This window comes from Rhinichthys klamathensis, unplaced genomic scaffold (assembly GCF_029890125.1).
Source record: "Rhinichthys klamathensis goyatoka isolate OS25496 unplaced genomic scaffold, OSU_Roscu_1.1 h1tg000124l_1, whole genome shotgun sequence".
NCBI lineage: Eukaryota > Metazoa > Chordata > Actinopteri > Cypriniformes > Leuciscidae > Rhinichthys > Rhinichthys klamathensis.
Genome location: NW_026606661.1, coordinates 1376687 through 1391953, shown reverse-complemented (window position 1 = coordinate 1391953; position 15267 = coordinate 1376687). Strand labels below are relative to the sequence as shown.

Here is a 15267-nt window from a genome sequence, read left to right as displayed (position 1 = left end):
CTTTAGGTGCACATTAAATTTATTCATACATGCACCACATAACTGTCCATTGTAACCATGCACTGCTATTACAGAAGCTGAGACCAGAAGCCTATTATATCCCTTTTAAAACTTCCATTGGATTTAATGTCCTGTAATAGCCAAGTCAGCCATTCCAGTCAACTGGAAAGCAGCTCACCACTGGGACTAACAGTCTTACTTGCCTATACTCCTTCTCCCTGCTCACTTCCATCTAGAAAAAAAGACAGGGGCACAAATCCAATAAAGTCCTTGACAAAGGCTTTCTTCTTGCAATCAGATGCCAAATAACATGTGATACTGCCCAGAGTGAACTAATTGCCACCTCTGGATGGCTCTGTTGGACTCAGTCAGAAATAAAACAAGACCTTGTGACACATTCCGAACTAAAGATGACATGTGCTGTGATATCTTAGTTGTCAGTGGAAGAAAGGTGAAGACTGGAGGTTGCAGGGCAGCCCCATGCTGGGTTGACCTGACTTCATGTCCCTGAGGAAACTAAGAACAGGGTCTCCTGATTTAAAAATGTCCATACTGGTCATAAAGTCCCGAGTGCGACAGATTAAGGTTAAGGCCTGTTTTAGTGGCGGGAATACTGGATGAGTTACAGAGGTGTTAAACAAATTACAAAATAGATCTTTTTTCAACACAATTTCATTACTGTATTGGAAAAAAAAAACATTTAGTATTATATGTACAGTCTCTAATTTAAGTTCATTTTAATCAAAAAAATATTTATTATAAATATTCAGTTTAAATATTGTATTAACTGTACTGAGAATAATCAATAAGCATAGAACTACAAAAAAAACCCCGCAATAAATAAATCAGTGTTTAAATTAGACTCCAGATGCATTATGATAATGAGAATTGTGTTGGGAAATTTGTTGTGCAAAAGATAGGTTTTTATATTTACCCAAATAGCACTTCAGAAAGAATTAAGATCAAAGAACGACAGGAGAATTAAGGACAACCACTCCACCCAAAACAAACCAAAAAAAAATATTCATCGGGGACCACCAAGCCTGCATCATTTGAGGTTGAAATAAATTCCCCTCAAAGACATCTCAAACTCAGGACATTCCAAATCTCCCTTTTTATAAAACCAACTGCACATTGTATACATGTTTTCTTCCTCTGTCCTTCATTACAGCTGTATGATCTACACGGTTCTTCTTAATCATCAATGGACAAGAATGCTAAGAACCTGAGTTCAAAAGGGCTGAGGACTCATCTGCATGCTAGCAATGGGACCCAGACTCTTAACATATCTATTCAAGATGCCACTCTTTTCATGTTGCCACTCACCCCTCACACCATTTAACGCCACATCTGACAGCGAGCACACACTAAAATAACTGAAAGCACCATTGGGTGTTAAGTGGTGGGCTGTGGGTAACCTTACAGCTATATGGAGACAGAAAAAGATAAGGAACCACTGGTGTTACTAGAAGCTGCTGATATTAAAGTTACATTCACATGCAGCAAAATTATAACAAGACAACAAAGCTGGATACTAAGAACAAGCTGGATACAGAAATCACATTTTCCTTGATCCTTTAACATAGGATTTTGTACCATTAAAACATCCCGCAAGTTTCACAGTTTAAACCATCTTCCTCATTACAAAGAAAATACATTATTTAACCAAGCTCCAAAAATGGTTAGCTTGGATATTGTGGGATCTGTGACGTCACATGAGCAAATACATGCAAATTACACAAGAAATTGACTATTAGTTATACATAATCGCACCATATGCCCCATATGTTGGTGTTCAATCTTTTAAATTCCACATGCTTGACTTAAATGGATGAATAAAAGGAAATGTTAGTTTTGTCGAATCCTGTTTTAACAGCTTGCAAAAAAAAAAAAAAGATGTTTGAAAAATGAAGCAGCCAACTGTATTGGATTTGGCAAACCATAAGTAAACAATTTCAAAATGCTTTGCCTGTAAATCATGATTTTTATATGGATAATGTTTTCAAAACACATACATGCACTAGCCAGAGGTTGTTGATACATTTTGCTATGCAATGACATTAGCCAATCAAAACAGTGGTTGTTTACAGACACACCCTAAATGAACAGCCCTTTAAAAATGTAGCATTTCAGAGGATCATAACGAGGGTTGAACATTTTTTTATTTATTTTTTTGTGCAACCTCAATGAACACATTAAGATAAAAAAAAAAATCTTTAAAAATATCTGTCCCAGCACACTCATATTCGTGACAAAGAAGGGAATGCAAAACTAGCTTTCTGGCATGATCTTTAGGAAACATAATAGCTAATTAAAAGTGATATTTAATATATACTGATACTAATATTATTAACAAAATCATTGCAAATATATCTCAAATCTCCCCAGCCATACTTAACTCTTATTTAAAGAGAACTACGGTACTCTTCTGTTACTGTTGGAGCTCTTGCTTCTTTCAAATGGCAAACACTGGCCTCTCAGTGGAGCTGCTTTTTAAAGTCTGCTTGTTGTTCAACCTCTGACCTTTGTCTCTGTTTGCAGGCTTTTACAAGGTGACATTTACAACCCGGTCTATCTCCATGACCTCTTCCTACTCCCAACACATCCAATGCTCCTGAAAGACAGCCATGATCTACACTTGGATATCAAGACACATGGGTTTTCCATGGTTTTGTGACAAAAACCCATTGAAAGCTGAAGGTACTATAGCCATGTACTGTGCTGCCTTCCAACACCCCTTAGGTTGAGATGAAATTGCTAACTGCGTCAAACAGCATTCTTAAAGGTGGTGCGTGTAATTTTTTTGAGGTTAAAATACTTTCTATCCTAGCTAAATGTTTAGAGACAACTATGAGTAAGCCATTTACGGATTGATGCCCCATACAAGTGTAAACACTGTGACTCTGCAGCACTTTAACACTGCTCTGTTTATTTGAGAGGTCTGCAATGTAAACCTCTGGTTTAACCAATGGTGAGTGGCGCAAGACTACCTGTTTTACCATACAATGGCAGACTGGGCTTCAGTATGGAAAACTAGTTTAAATAGCAGTAGTTTTGTCCCCCACCATTTGGTGATGCATGTGTACAGAAATTATACACATTATTAAAAAAATAATGTGTATAATTTCTACTTAAAAAAAATGGTATCACAAATTACTTTAAAATTTTGTATATATACTACAGATTAAAAATAGCCTCTGGCTAACTCTAGTGCAGTTACTAGATGTTTATTAATGTGTAATGTCCCCGTTTAAAAAAAATGAATAAAACAAAATATAAGATGTTTTTCCAAACACAAGCGCTGTGTTAAATCCAATGCATAAATCAATCTGTCGCAGGCAAACTCGACTACTATGTGTGAAAATTTTAGAACAGTGTGGAAGGCAAACACAGCACCATTTTTTCTTCCCTTTTTACATCTTTTTTTATGAGAAAATAAATGTCTCCGGCAAACAAGGCACTATTCATCCGCTGAATTATAGGAGCCTGTCTCTCTGGTGCTTACCAGGGACATCTGCCATGACACTCCTCGATCAGACGGCCGTGGGAGATTCTAGATCTTCATGAGCATGTCATGTACGTGCACATAACATCTTTGAAACTAACATAGCCAAGAGAATATGAAGAATACAGGGCTATTTTGTGATTTTTCCCAATACACTCTTAGAAAGACGTGAACAATTAAACATTCTAGTGAAATTTATTACATAAGGGCCAGATGATCTGTGCAGTGTGTTCCTGGCTGGAATTTCTCATGATCGCTCAGTAAGTCACCCATCACTGCTGCTGTCAGGAACATGTGCACAAAGCCCGTTGAATACCGTGATGGCCCTTGCTCGCCCTATGACACAAATTCACACGCTCCGCCTGGATGCTCTCAGCCGAGATGCTGTCGCAACTCAAGAACGCATTGTACTGATGTAGATGCTAGTCACCCAAGAGTCTCTCGCTTGAATGGTAAACAGCATAAAACTGACTTAAAGAGGTTTTGGCGTATACTTGGGAAACTAGATTCTTACATTTTCTGAAGAACAAACGAGTAAAATTGCCTCCATGATGCTAGGCTTGTTGTTGTTAAGATGTTCTGAGAGATTTCTAAGTGGTTACTTACTTGCCAAAGAAAAAAAAAAAAAGGGTCACACCTTCTGGCCGATACCTAGCCAATAATTATTTTCATGTCAATGAATGGGTGACATTAAAATTTGATAGGATTTCATCTAAATAAATCACAAAATAAGTTTTACATGCTAATAGTAAATTAAGGCATCACACCATTTTAATCTACAGTCAAATTTATATAAATGTTTAGATTTGCTTAAATTTAACAGTGTGTGATGACATGATAGATAACGGCAAAGGTAATCTGCAATTAAAAATGATGAGAAATGATCATTCACAAATAATTATCCAATACTGATGGATTTTAAAAAGAAATCTAATATTGGCCACTTATCAAGATGACACACTGATGTCATAATGTAACATCGACAACATGCTACAAGATGCAAATTATTTTAAATGATTTATCTGAGCAAAAAAATTAATGTGCTTAAATATAATCTTTAATCAAAATAACATCCCCAACCTCTTGCAAAAACATCTCATCTCTTCTCTGATGACGTGTTTACTGGCGCGAGGGCAGGACAAACTGTCACTCATGTGAGATCGCAGCAATAGCAAACATGTGTATACATTTGGATCCAAATGAGCTGGGAGGAAAAAAGGAGATAAATGGATAATCCATATGATGGATGAAAAAGTGCTGATGTAGCAAGAGAGACAAAAGAGTGCTGGGACCTGGAGGCTTCCAGAGGCACATATTTTAAACAGCAAACTCCAGCTGAGTCTAACTCTCATGGGCTATAAAGGATGGGACTACAGGGTGTTGGTTTAGATACATACAATTGAAATTGCAATGGAAACAAAACTGCTGTGAGCCATTTTGCATTAATTCTTCCCCTGTGCTTATATTTCTACAGAAAATCATTTCTCATGTCAACATAATTAAATATGTGATACCACCTGAGGTGCTGACGTAAAGCTAGAATCCATATTTCAATCTCAAAGAGCACAACATTACCTCAGGTGTCAACGATAGCCAGAAAAGCATTATTATACCCTTTTCAAAAGGCAGAAACATTATTAAAGTAGTTTTAAAAGCACCGATAAATCTCCTGAAGGAAGCAGAAAACGTTATTCCCATGTACACATGATCCAAATAGACAGCACAGGGTGGGAACAGCTTTGCATTGTGGGAGAGGGTTTCTGACTATAAATTTTAAAGGTTTACTCAATAGACTGACCTAGGGCTTTGTGCTTCATGTTCCTTATGCATTTACATCCTCTGGCACGCATGCCGTTTCACCTTAATTATTCAAAAGACAAAGACAAAAAGTGACTTTCTAGGTCTATTGCCATCCTAGAGCAAAATATCTTGTTGAAAAAGCTTACTGCACACTACAATGAAAATACTAAACCAGTCACCGATAACCCTTCTCAAATATCTATGTATTGTTAAGTTGATGTCCTTTTAAAAAAAAGAGAAAAAAGAAAAAGAAAAAGCAGAGATGTAGGTGACATCCACAAAAACCACAAGGAACACTCTCAGATATCGCGGCAAAGCAGCAGTTGGCATGCTAAGCACAATCCAAAGCTTTCCCCCTCACCCTGGCCCCTTCCTCCAAGTAAGTCATACTAGCACATTTCCGCCCAACGCATTAACCAATCTGGGACTCCTACGCCCCCCTCCCCATCCAAAGCAGGGCCAGTTTAGTGGTCTTAAGTCACCAGGCGCCGACTGCATTACTGTCGCCTTTGGTGGCTCAATCTATCCATTGTCTCAAGGGCTTACGGCATATCTAAACGAACAGGAGAGTTTAAGACACTGACGGCTAGCACACTGCATGTGGCTGCTCTTAAAGGTTAGTATAAGAGCAGACACGACTTCCTCATCCAACATACCGCATATACTGACGTCAAGTGCAAATGAATAAATCTTGAAACCAAAAAGTGATGTTGTTAACTAACTCTTGAGGGGGAAAAAATCTTGCGGCGAAAGCTACCATTTTGTTGAATGATGATTCGACTACACGAAGTGAAAATATTTACATTAACTTAGCTAAACAATTGTACAGACCCAGGCCATAGTTATAACACGCTGCAGCGAATTCAATGCATCCGTTGTACCATACTTGTGTTTCATGCCGCTATAAAAGCAACCTTTGTAGGGCTGACTTTCTATGCACCCTCAAAAGTGACCACTGGGAACTTTTGGCCTTTTAAATAGTCCAGATTTTGTTCCAAGGTAAAAGAGAGCCTTCTGACCTGATGCCAGCAAGGAAGGATTCCTTTATAAGTCGGTATATACAGCGTCTAACAAATTACACTGAAAAACCAAATGCAGACTTTGTGAAATAATCAGGGCTCAAAGATAAAGTTTTAAACAGGAATCTTGCAAAAGCGGTTACATTAAAGCCATTTTCAAGGTATAACATGCTTTAAATATGATTTTATTTACGGGTTCAACATAGTTTGTACAACTGTTCCTTTCAGGATGAGCTATAATTGGCAAAAAATAGTGTCCTAACATGGCGCAACACAAAAGTTTCTGTCCTTATCAGCCACGATTGTGACATTGAACAGGATATGCATTACACATCTCACTGTGTTATGCACAAAACTGTATATGTATATAAAATATGTTATGATTGGCTTTGGCTCTTATTGTGTCTTGGTTAGGCAACAGAATCTGGCTTAAAGCAGAGGCAATTACCTCCATTATCCTGTCATGGATCTGCAAACCTCCTTCTTTATCCGCCGGTCCATTCTCCACAATCTTCGACACAAAGATTCCTTCATTCGAAGTGCCATCTTTATTATCCTGCAATCCAAAAACAAGGCAGCAATATTTAGCCAAGAAAGAATAAAAAAAAAGAAAAAAGAAACATTTTAGTAAGTTTTACAGATACAAAAACACTTTTACTGCACAAAAAAAAAAAAGATTAACAAAGACACAGACTCCCTTAAAGACGCATCCAAAACACAAATAATTGTTTGCAGGTGTACAAAGCAATGTGCTCCATTGTTCAGCTTCTCTGCACACACACTGTCAAATTAAAAACATATTGCGTTTGTGAGATATTTAAGGTGTTTAGAGATTAATAAAAAGATGCTCACCATTCATCATATGAAAATATAACCTGGACAGGAAGGTTATAGCAAAACATCTGCCAAAATCGTTGAACCCACCTCCCAACCACATCAAACCACATTACCTCTGTGCCATGTTGTGTGACACTGTGCTGTAATTTTTAATGGAATACTTAAGAAACCGCAGGAAGTCAAACTGTGAACTCTGCAGTTAATTACTGTAAGCCCTTCCCTCTTCCCTATTACAACAACAAAAACAACATCTTTATTTGCCAGAGGATCCTACTCCTACATAATATTTATTTTCTTTTTTAATAAAACGACAAACTATGTTCCAAATTTAAGTAAGAGAACAAAAATAGTTGCTAAACTAAAGATGCAATACTCTAAAAACTATGAAAATATGTAATATTTAAATACAAAATATACTAAAACATTTACAAATTGCCTCCTCAGTTCAGTGATTAACTAATTAGAATCAGAGAGCCATGTAATAAAAAATACACCAATAGTCCACACAAATATTTGCCACTATGCCATTTTAAAATGCAACCCAAGTGGTCAGCTCACTAAGTTTTAGAAACAGATCTAAGGTCTTACAAGCAGACAGGATGGCTGGCATGTCAAACATTTGCTATGGAGGGGTCATGGCCACGTTGAAGTAGTTGTGCAGTTGCTAAGAGACGCAGCCATTTGTGTCATTCATTAGTGACCAACCTCTTCCACATACTTTAGGGTAAACTAACTCAGCCATATCAATTTGTGCTATATGCTTTAACTGTGGTGTATTTTCTTAAATAAATAAAGCCTCGTCATTGTGACGAGGCTACATCTGGGTCTTGGAAGAAGCCCTGGAAACTTGGCTCTTGTAATAGTTTTCCTCTTTGGAAGGTTTTTCTGCAAAAGTCCAGTTCAGACCAAAGTGCGTCATGTTTCTATTTCAGACGAACCACAAACAAACACTTTTTAAAGGGTTTGGTGCTCATTCACACTGATATGGATACCACAACTACCATTTCAGGGTGGACTGACGTACCAAAGTGGCACTGTATACAAAAGATACAATTTATGTCTGTATTTTCCCAGTTGCAATTTCCCACTTAAATCGAGCCATCCAGTGACACACTGAGATTCTGAAATAACCTAACATATATTGAAGGTGTCTGTGTCATATTTTTGTTTGTTTATCATTATAATCAGTTTTGGTTAAGACTAGATCAAGAAACTAATACTGAAGATGTGGCATGAGGTAATCTAAGGTCTTAAAATATATGTAAAAAATATTTTAAAATGCATGATCTGGGATTCCCAAACAGTTTTGTTAGGGAAAATCCTTCACAAAACCCCTCTTGATTTCCTTTACCAAACCTTGACAATCATGGGCTGAAACAGGAAATACAATGAGCCAAAGACACATAAGATGGAGATGCTAATCTTTCTGAACTTACCGCACATGGCCTTCCTCCAACGATATTGAAGCCTAAAGATCCAGAATCACGATGGAGTATAGCCATGACACTTTTGGTCTCTCCGCCCTGAAAAAGAAGGAACAGTATAAATGGCCCATTAATTCACACAAACGTCTTTAAAACCATGTATTTATTTCTATTCGGAAAGTAGAAACATCTGAGCTTCCAAACTAAATATTTCAAATTAGGGATGTGCCTGAAGCCAAATACTATGTTGGGATAGGAAATGACTGGTATTTTACAAGATCTCTTGCACACTAAATCCTCCAACATCATCCTGTCAGTCATCTCTCCTTACTATCTTCACGTGATACGTGAAATCTGATGTACTGTAATGTAACTGACTACCGCAGCAAGCCTAACCATGTCCCTTCAGGGCCTCCGTAGAATGCGTTACTCATTTTCAGTGCCTTTCCGAATTCGGATTTAGGATTCTAGGACATCCCTATTTCAAATATAACCCTTCAGGGTGTGTTTTTATAGCACAAGCTCTTAAATCATCCGTAGGTATCACGATTTACATTCGACTGTGACCAAAAGTGGTGCGTGACCGAACAAGCACAGAAGTGCACCTGTTACAATCATTAAACATCATGCAAAATACAGAAGTCATCTCAGCTTAAAGCATCTTGGAAAAGGAGCTTTCAAGTGGCCAGCGGCTTTAAGGGTTAAGGCCTTGTTCCCTGCTCATTTGGTCGAGTATATTAATAAATCGGTTCTGCAGCAAACGGCTCTCTCAACAGATGAACGGCGGAACGTGGACAAACAAGTGGAGTCAGCATTTTATTCCTCACTTAGGGTGCACTGCATAGAATCAGAGACTAAAGCAGCTGTCATTTCTGTGTGCCACAGAATACAGTGTCTAAATATAATACAGACATCAATGGCAGGCATGTACAGTGTCCTCTTTACTATCTTTGCTGAGTGTATGCAATGTACGTCTCAAAGTGAGGAATGCATCCCGCTGGACCAGGTCATGGGAACAAGTCCCATAATTCCATGGGAAACAATGTCCGACACCACTTAATATAAATGCACATCACTGTTGTTCAAATGTATATGATAAAAATGTGGAAATAATGTCAGAGGATGACTCATCTAAAGAATAAATTCTCTTGAATGGGAAAAACAAACAAACATATAGAAAGATAATGCATAAATCATGTTGAAATGCTCTAGTGGTGATACGGAAATATTTTTGATATAATTTTTTTCCTCCAGAGCAGCTGGATCAACAGCCCAGCATTCGGCAGACAGGCCCAATCCTGCACATGTCAGCTCCCCATCATCGCCTTCCTTTCCCAGCCCTGCTTCAACTCACTTGACTGATGAACCATGTGATGGGAACAGCAAGAGAGACTTCATTCCCCAGCAGGAAGGCAGTCACTGGCACTAAGGCATCATTCAGAGCCCATAAACATGTTCACTCACTGGGAGGTTGCCTTAGGATCTCATGCTCCTTCATAGAGCGGTCAAGGGAGGTTATCTGTCACAAGTGTAACTCACTGACTTTTTCCATGCTCTGATGGAGTCCTGAGGTGAGGATATATTATAGCTAATCTGAAGGGCATCACACATGCCAGAAGATGTCATGGTACTTAATTTAAGGCATGGCAAGGACATAAAGCACTAACAACAACAAAAAGTGCCATAGTAAGGTCGTTGTTTCATTATTTGGGCATGATGCATACTTTTTAGTGCCTAGACTACACCAAAGTACCTCAGTATTACCATCATTTTACCATTGGCATGTACTTTACCGCTCAAGTACTGATGTAGCCTACTGACGATGTATAAAAATACTGTAATTTTACTTTTAAATATGCTACCATTTTAAGTCTATTGTGCAAATATAGTACCTACCTACATTAGAAATTTCATTGAGTGTTCCTTCAGTGAAAAGCTGTTTAACTACCCAACTAAAGGACACAAAATTTAATGTAGCTCTTTAAACGCCTAAAAATAATATAGCACACTATATAACGATATGTTTTCTATACTATAAAGTCCATACTAAACTAGAAAGTTCCATTAAAACCAATGAAGTCTACATTGCAAGCCAGCTAGTAACGCATCTTTCAGGGTTGTAACTTGGAAGGAATCATAACAACAGCAAACACCAGAAATCAAAAACTGTATGCACCCCCATGTGCATGACTACAAACAGCCTTGCATTAATATCAACAAGCAATAATAATAATAACATGATATTCCCCAAATAGTGCAAATAAAAAACGTCTCTAAGGGTACATTTACACAACAACGATGTACTAAAAACGTAAAAGCTTTTCCTTTGTGTATTTTTTTGCGGACAGACGATAATGTTAAAACTATCCCAGTTCACACGGATCCGTGAAAACTACTAAAATCGCTGTATTCTGCTGCCAGCCCAGTAGTTGGCGATGCCACTTTGTAAAGGAACACTACATGCCTATAGACCTTATGTGCCAGAGAAACAAGCATGCAGCCATCTTTGGAATACTGTGTTTGAATTTCTGTTTTGGGGTAGCTCTGTATTTCTATGGCATCGCTGTTGAAGAGTAATTAGCTGGTGAAGTGGATTTACTTATTGCAGAGTTAACGAAAGTTATCATGAGCATTTTAATGTTTGAAGCGGATGTCGTCAAAAACGCATCTCTTCCGTGAGCACTTAACCTCATAAATTATTAAAAAAAAATGTCCTTTAAATTCTCCCTTGTCTGGCTTATGCTACTCTGAGCAGTGCCTGAACTTTGTATTTTGAGCACTTCTTGTGTTGTTTTTGCCTCTTCACGATGACTCGCTTGCTTCAGTCCTCAGTTGTAAGTCGCTTTGGATAAAAGCATCTGTTAAATGACTAAATGTAACTGTCAGTAGACTGGGAAGATTTTAAAATGAGTGGTTCATTCATAAATCTGTAAGATCTTACCTTCACGCTGTGGAAATACAAACCGGAAGACAGAAGCACAGCTGAAAAGGGGCGGGGCTACATAACACGCAATTGCCTACGCATGACGTTACTGTTTTCACTAATTAGCAGCATTTTCGTAGTTTACATGGAGACAAAAATGGTATTGTTTTCAAAATTGTGCACTTTGAAACAAGTTTGCGTTTTGTAGTGAACTGGAACTATTTGAGCGGTGATGGGAAAGCGTCCTTTCGCTCCAGTTATAAACGTTGTTCCAGGCCAGGGTTTAATAAGTATGCGAGTTGCTTTGGAGCTTGGCTTTCCTCTTTTGGAACTTTTTTTTGTTGGAGGAGAAGAAATAGGCTATAGCTAGCTACCACTGCCCACTATTTGAATGATGTAACTGGATATTAATTACTTGTCCAAGCATGTTTCTAAAACAATAAAAGCAATATCACACTCACAATCGACAAGTTATATCAACATGGCTGTGATTTACACAGCCTCTTGCCTACCGCCCATTCACAGCCGATTTCAGTAGCCTACACTCGAGTTATATCGCCTTAGAAATTGAAGTCATGAAGAGTTTAAATCTAAACAACACTGACTTTAAAATTATATTATATTACACTTGAACGTGAAAAAAGTAAGGTAAAATATCAAATTAAACCACCTTGATTTTTTTTTCTGAGAGAAAATTGGACCAAAAATCAGGCTACCAGAGAAAGAGGAATTTATTAAGGAAACGGACAGCATTAAAATGTACCATGGTAACAAGTTTCTGCCAAAATACTGTAAAACCGCTATAAATTATTATGAGATTCCATTCACGCAGTGCAAGAATCGTTTCAGACTTTGTGTGTGTTATTTAATAATGGTAGCCACATTTTACCATAGTTTTATTGTAGTAGGCTAGTCAAGTGGATACTATGGTTGCTATACTTGTGAGTGTTATTAAAGTGCTGTCATGATTGCTCTCTTACCTTACACGGTGGAGAGAGACTCTTTGACAGCGAGTCAATCCTGGCGCTGTATTCCGTGAATTTCTTCTGATACTTCAGCGCTGTCATCTGAAGCTCGTTATGAACAGCCGACAGTTGCGCCAAAAGTGATTTCTCTCTTTTAGTCGATTTCAGAGCTTGTTTCTTCAGCTCCTTATCCAAGCTGACAACTTTCCCTTGCAGCGCGCCGTTGTGCGCTTTGAGGGCTTTCAAACAGCAGTGGTTGTCCAACTTCTGCTCCTTATGAGTGAGCATCAATCCGCATCCACTCTCGCATATCCCGACCGCTCTGTAATCACACGATTCACGCATGTGAGCATCCATATCTTTAAGGTTCAGCACCTCGCTGCAGCCCTTATTCCTACATTTGGCAGGAGAATAATCGCACATCTCCGCGTGCTCCGCCAGATGCTGAAGTTTGACGATCTTCTCGCAGCCCCGCGCGTAATTGTCACATTTAATGTCCAACTTTAAAATTAAGTTTTTGAGAGGAAGGACGTGGTTGAGCTCTTTGGTGGAGATCCTTTGGCATTTGACCGGGCAGCTGCTCTGCTGAACGACCCACGGCAGCACACAGCCGGCGCAGAAGACGTGACCGCACGGGGTAGTGAGCGGATCCTCCAAAACTTTATTACACAAGTTGCATTTGAAGTCTGGGTCCACAGCCCCTTTGAAACGATCCAACTCAAATCCCATTTTTTTTTATATATATATAAAGATCCAAAAGCAGAACCGGGGCTCCCACAGAATAGCACAGGGGTTTAAACGCTCTTCGGACTAAGTCATTAGAAGAGCTCAGAGAAACTGAGTAGACTAGTACGAGAACTTCTACTGACTGAACTAATTGCCTGAGACTTCCTTTGGGGGGAGAAGTGTTGCAGATTTGAGTACCGTAACTATCTGAAGAACTGCGCACTCAACAAGTTGACTAAAAAGCTGACTCTTAAAGGGATACTCCACCAGTTTTTCTTATTAAACTATGTTATTCCCTTAACTAAGACGAGTTGATACATACCTCTCTCGTCTCAGTGCGTGCACTATATCGCTCTGTATTGCCGCAAAACTATGTTAGCACTTAGCTTAGCCCATGCATTAAATATGGGCCAAGCAGAGAAGCGACCAAACACTTCCACGTTTTCCCTATGTAAACACAGTTACTCGAGTAGTGTAACTTGACCTGGGCTGGTGACACAAAATAAACCGTTGCGCTTTTCTAAGCGTTTAAAATTGATGACTATATTGTATGGCGGAATACCATAACAAGTGCTTTTGAGCAGTTCGACTTGGCGCAATAATATCTTCACTAGTGAAAAGTCCTCTTACCGGCTCCCGCTTCCTCTCCCCCTCCCTCTGACATTTCCGTCAATACAACCAACGTGGCTTTTACTACCTGTGCTATTAGCAAACTGCAGATCATTTGCAATGGCGGACTTTGTAGATGATTATGACTTCTTTGTAGAAGACCCAGAGCCATATCTGTTTGAACCCGAGTACACGGAGGAGGAATTAGCTCTTATGGACCGTGAGAGGAAAGAAAGATATGATCCAGAACAGACCGGAGCTGGCGAAAGACCACGGGCAAACAGCAATTGGTGGTGCAAGTGTGACTGTTGCGAACAGATGCCGACCGAAATTGAGAGCCTGTGCTGTTTAGAATGCTAACTAGCTTCCAACAACCTGTTACTTCGTCAACTCCGCTCGAACTACTACTACCGGCGCATGTCACGTTGGTTGTATTGACGGAAATGTCAGAGGGAGGGGGAGAGGAAGCGGGAGCCGGTAAGAGGACTTTTCACTAGTGAAGATATTATTGCGCCAAGTCGAACTGCTCAAAAGCACTTGTTATGGTATTCCGCCATACAATATAGTCATCAATTTTAAACGCTTAGAAAAGCGCAACGGTTTATTTTGTGTCACCAGCCCAGGTCAAGTTACACTACTCGAGTAACTGTGTTTACATAGGGAAAACGTGGAAGTGTTTGGTCGCTTCTCTGCTAGGCCCATATTTAATGCATGGGCTAAGCTAAGTGCTAACATAGTTTTGCGGCAATACAGATCGATATAGTGCACGCACTGAGACGAGAGAGGTATGTATCAACTCGTCTTAGTTAAGGGAATAACATAGTTTAATAAGAAAAACTGGTGGAGTATCCCTTTAAGCCAAACTTAAAATGTATGACTGCTGTTCACTTAGATAACAAAATATCAAGGCAATTGGCATTTATACAAAGAAATATAGTGCAAGCTCACTTTTCAAGTGAAATACATAAAAAGTTGTAGGTTTAAATGATTGATAAACAGTGCTAGACCAGAGCTAGTTATCAAATTTTTTACTACAGTAAATATTTTTCAGTCAGATTTATTTGAAAATCATTACATTTATATTTATTTAATATAATATTTAAAATACTTACAAATAAATTATATCATATTATATTAGCCTACTGGTTTTTTGTTTTGTTTTGTTTTTGCAGCCTTAAAGGGATAGTTCACCTAAAAATTGTTTACTCACCCTCAAGTTGTTCCAATCTTTGTTCCGCTGAACTGAAGAATTTCAGTTGATGGGCCTCATTGACTTCCATAGTATTATTTTTCTCCCAAACTATGGAAGTGATGGGGTCCATCAATTGTTTGTTATATTCTTCAAAATATCTTCTTCTGTGTTCAGCAGAAGAAACAAATGCATAAAGGTTTGGAACAACTTGAGGGTGAGTAATTAATGATATCATTTTATTTTTTCGGTGAACTATCCCCTTCAAAA

General features: G+C 38.6%; 1 protein-coding gene across 1 annotated transcript in view; it reads right to left on the bottom strand.

Moving 5' to 3' along the window:
• Positions 1-13340, bottom strand: part of pdzrn3b (PDZ domain containing RING finger 3b) — a 118847-nt gene extending 105507 nt beyond the window's left edge. The window contains exons 1-3 of the mRNA XM_056256217.1: positions 12489-13340; positions 8598-8684; positions 6773-6880 (exon numbers count right to left, since the gene is read on the bottom strand). Coding sequence (XP_056112192.1) covers positions 6773-6880; positions 8598-8684; positions 12489-13202 — 909 coding nt within the window. The 5' untranslated portion in view covers positions 13203-13340. The remainder of the gene's footprint in view (positions 1-6772; positions 6881-8597; positions 8685-12488) is intronic.
• Positions 13341-15267: the final 1927 nt, after the last annotated feature.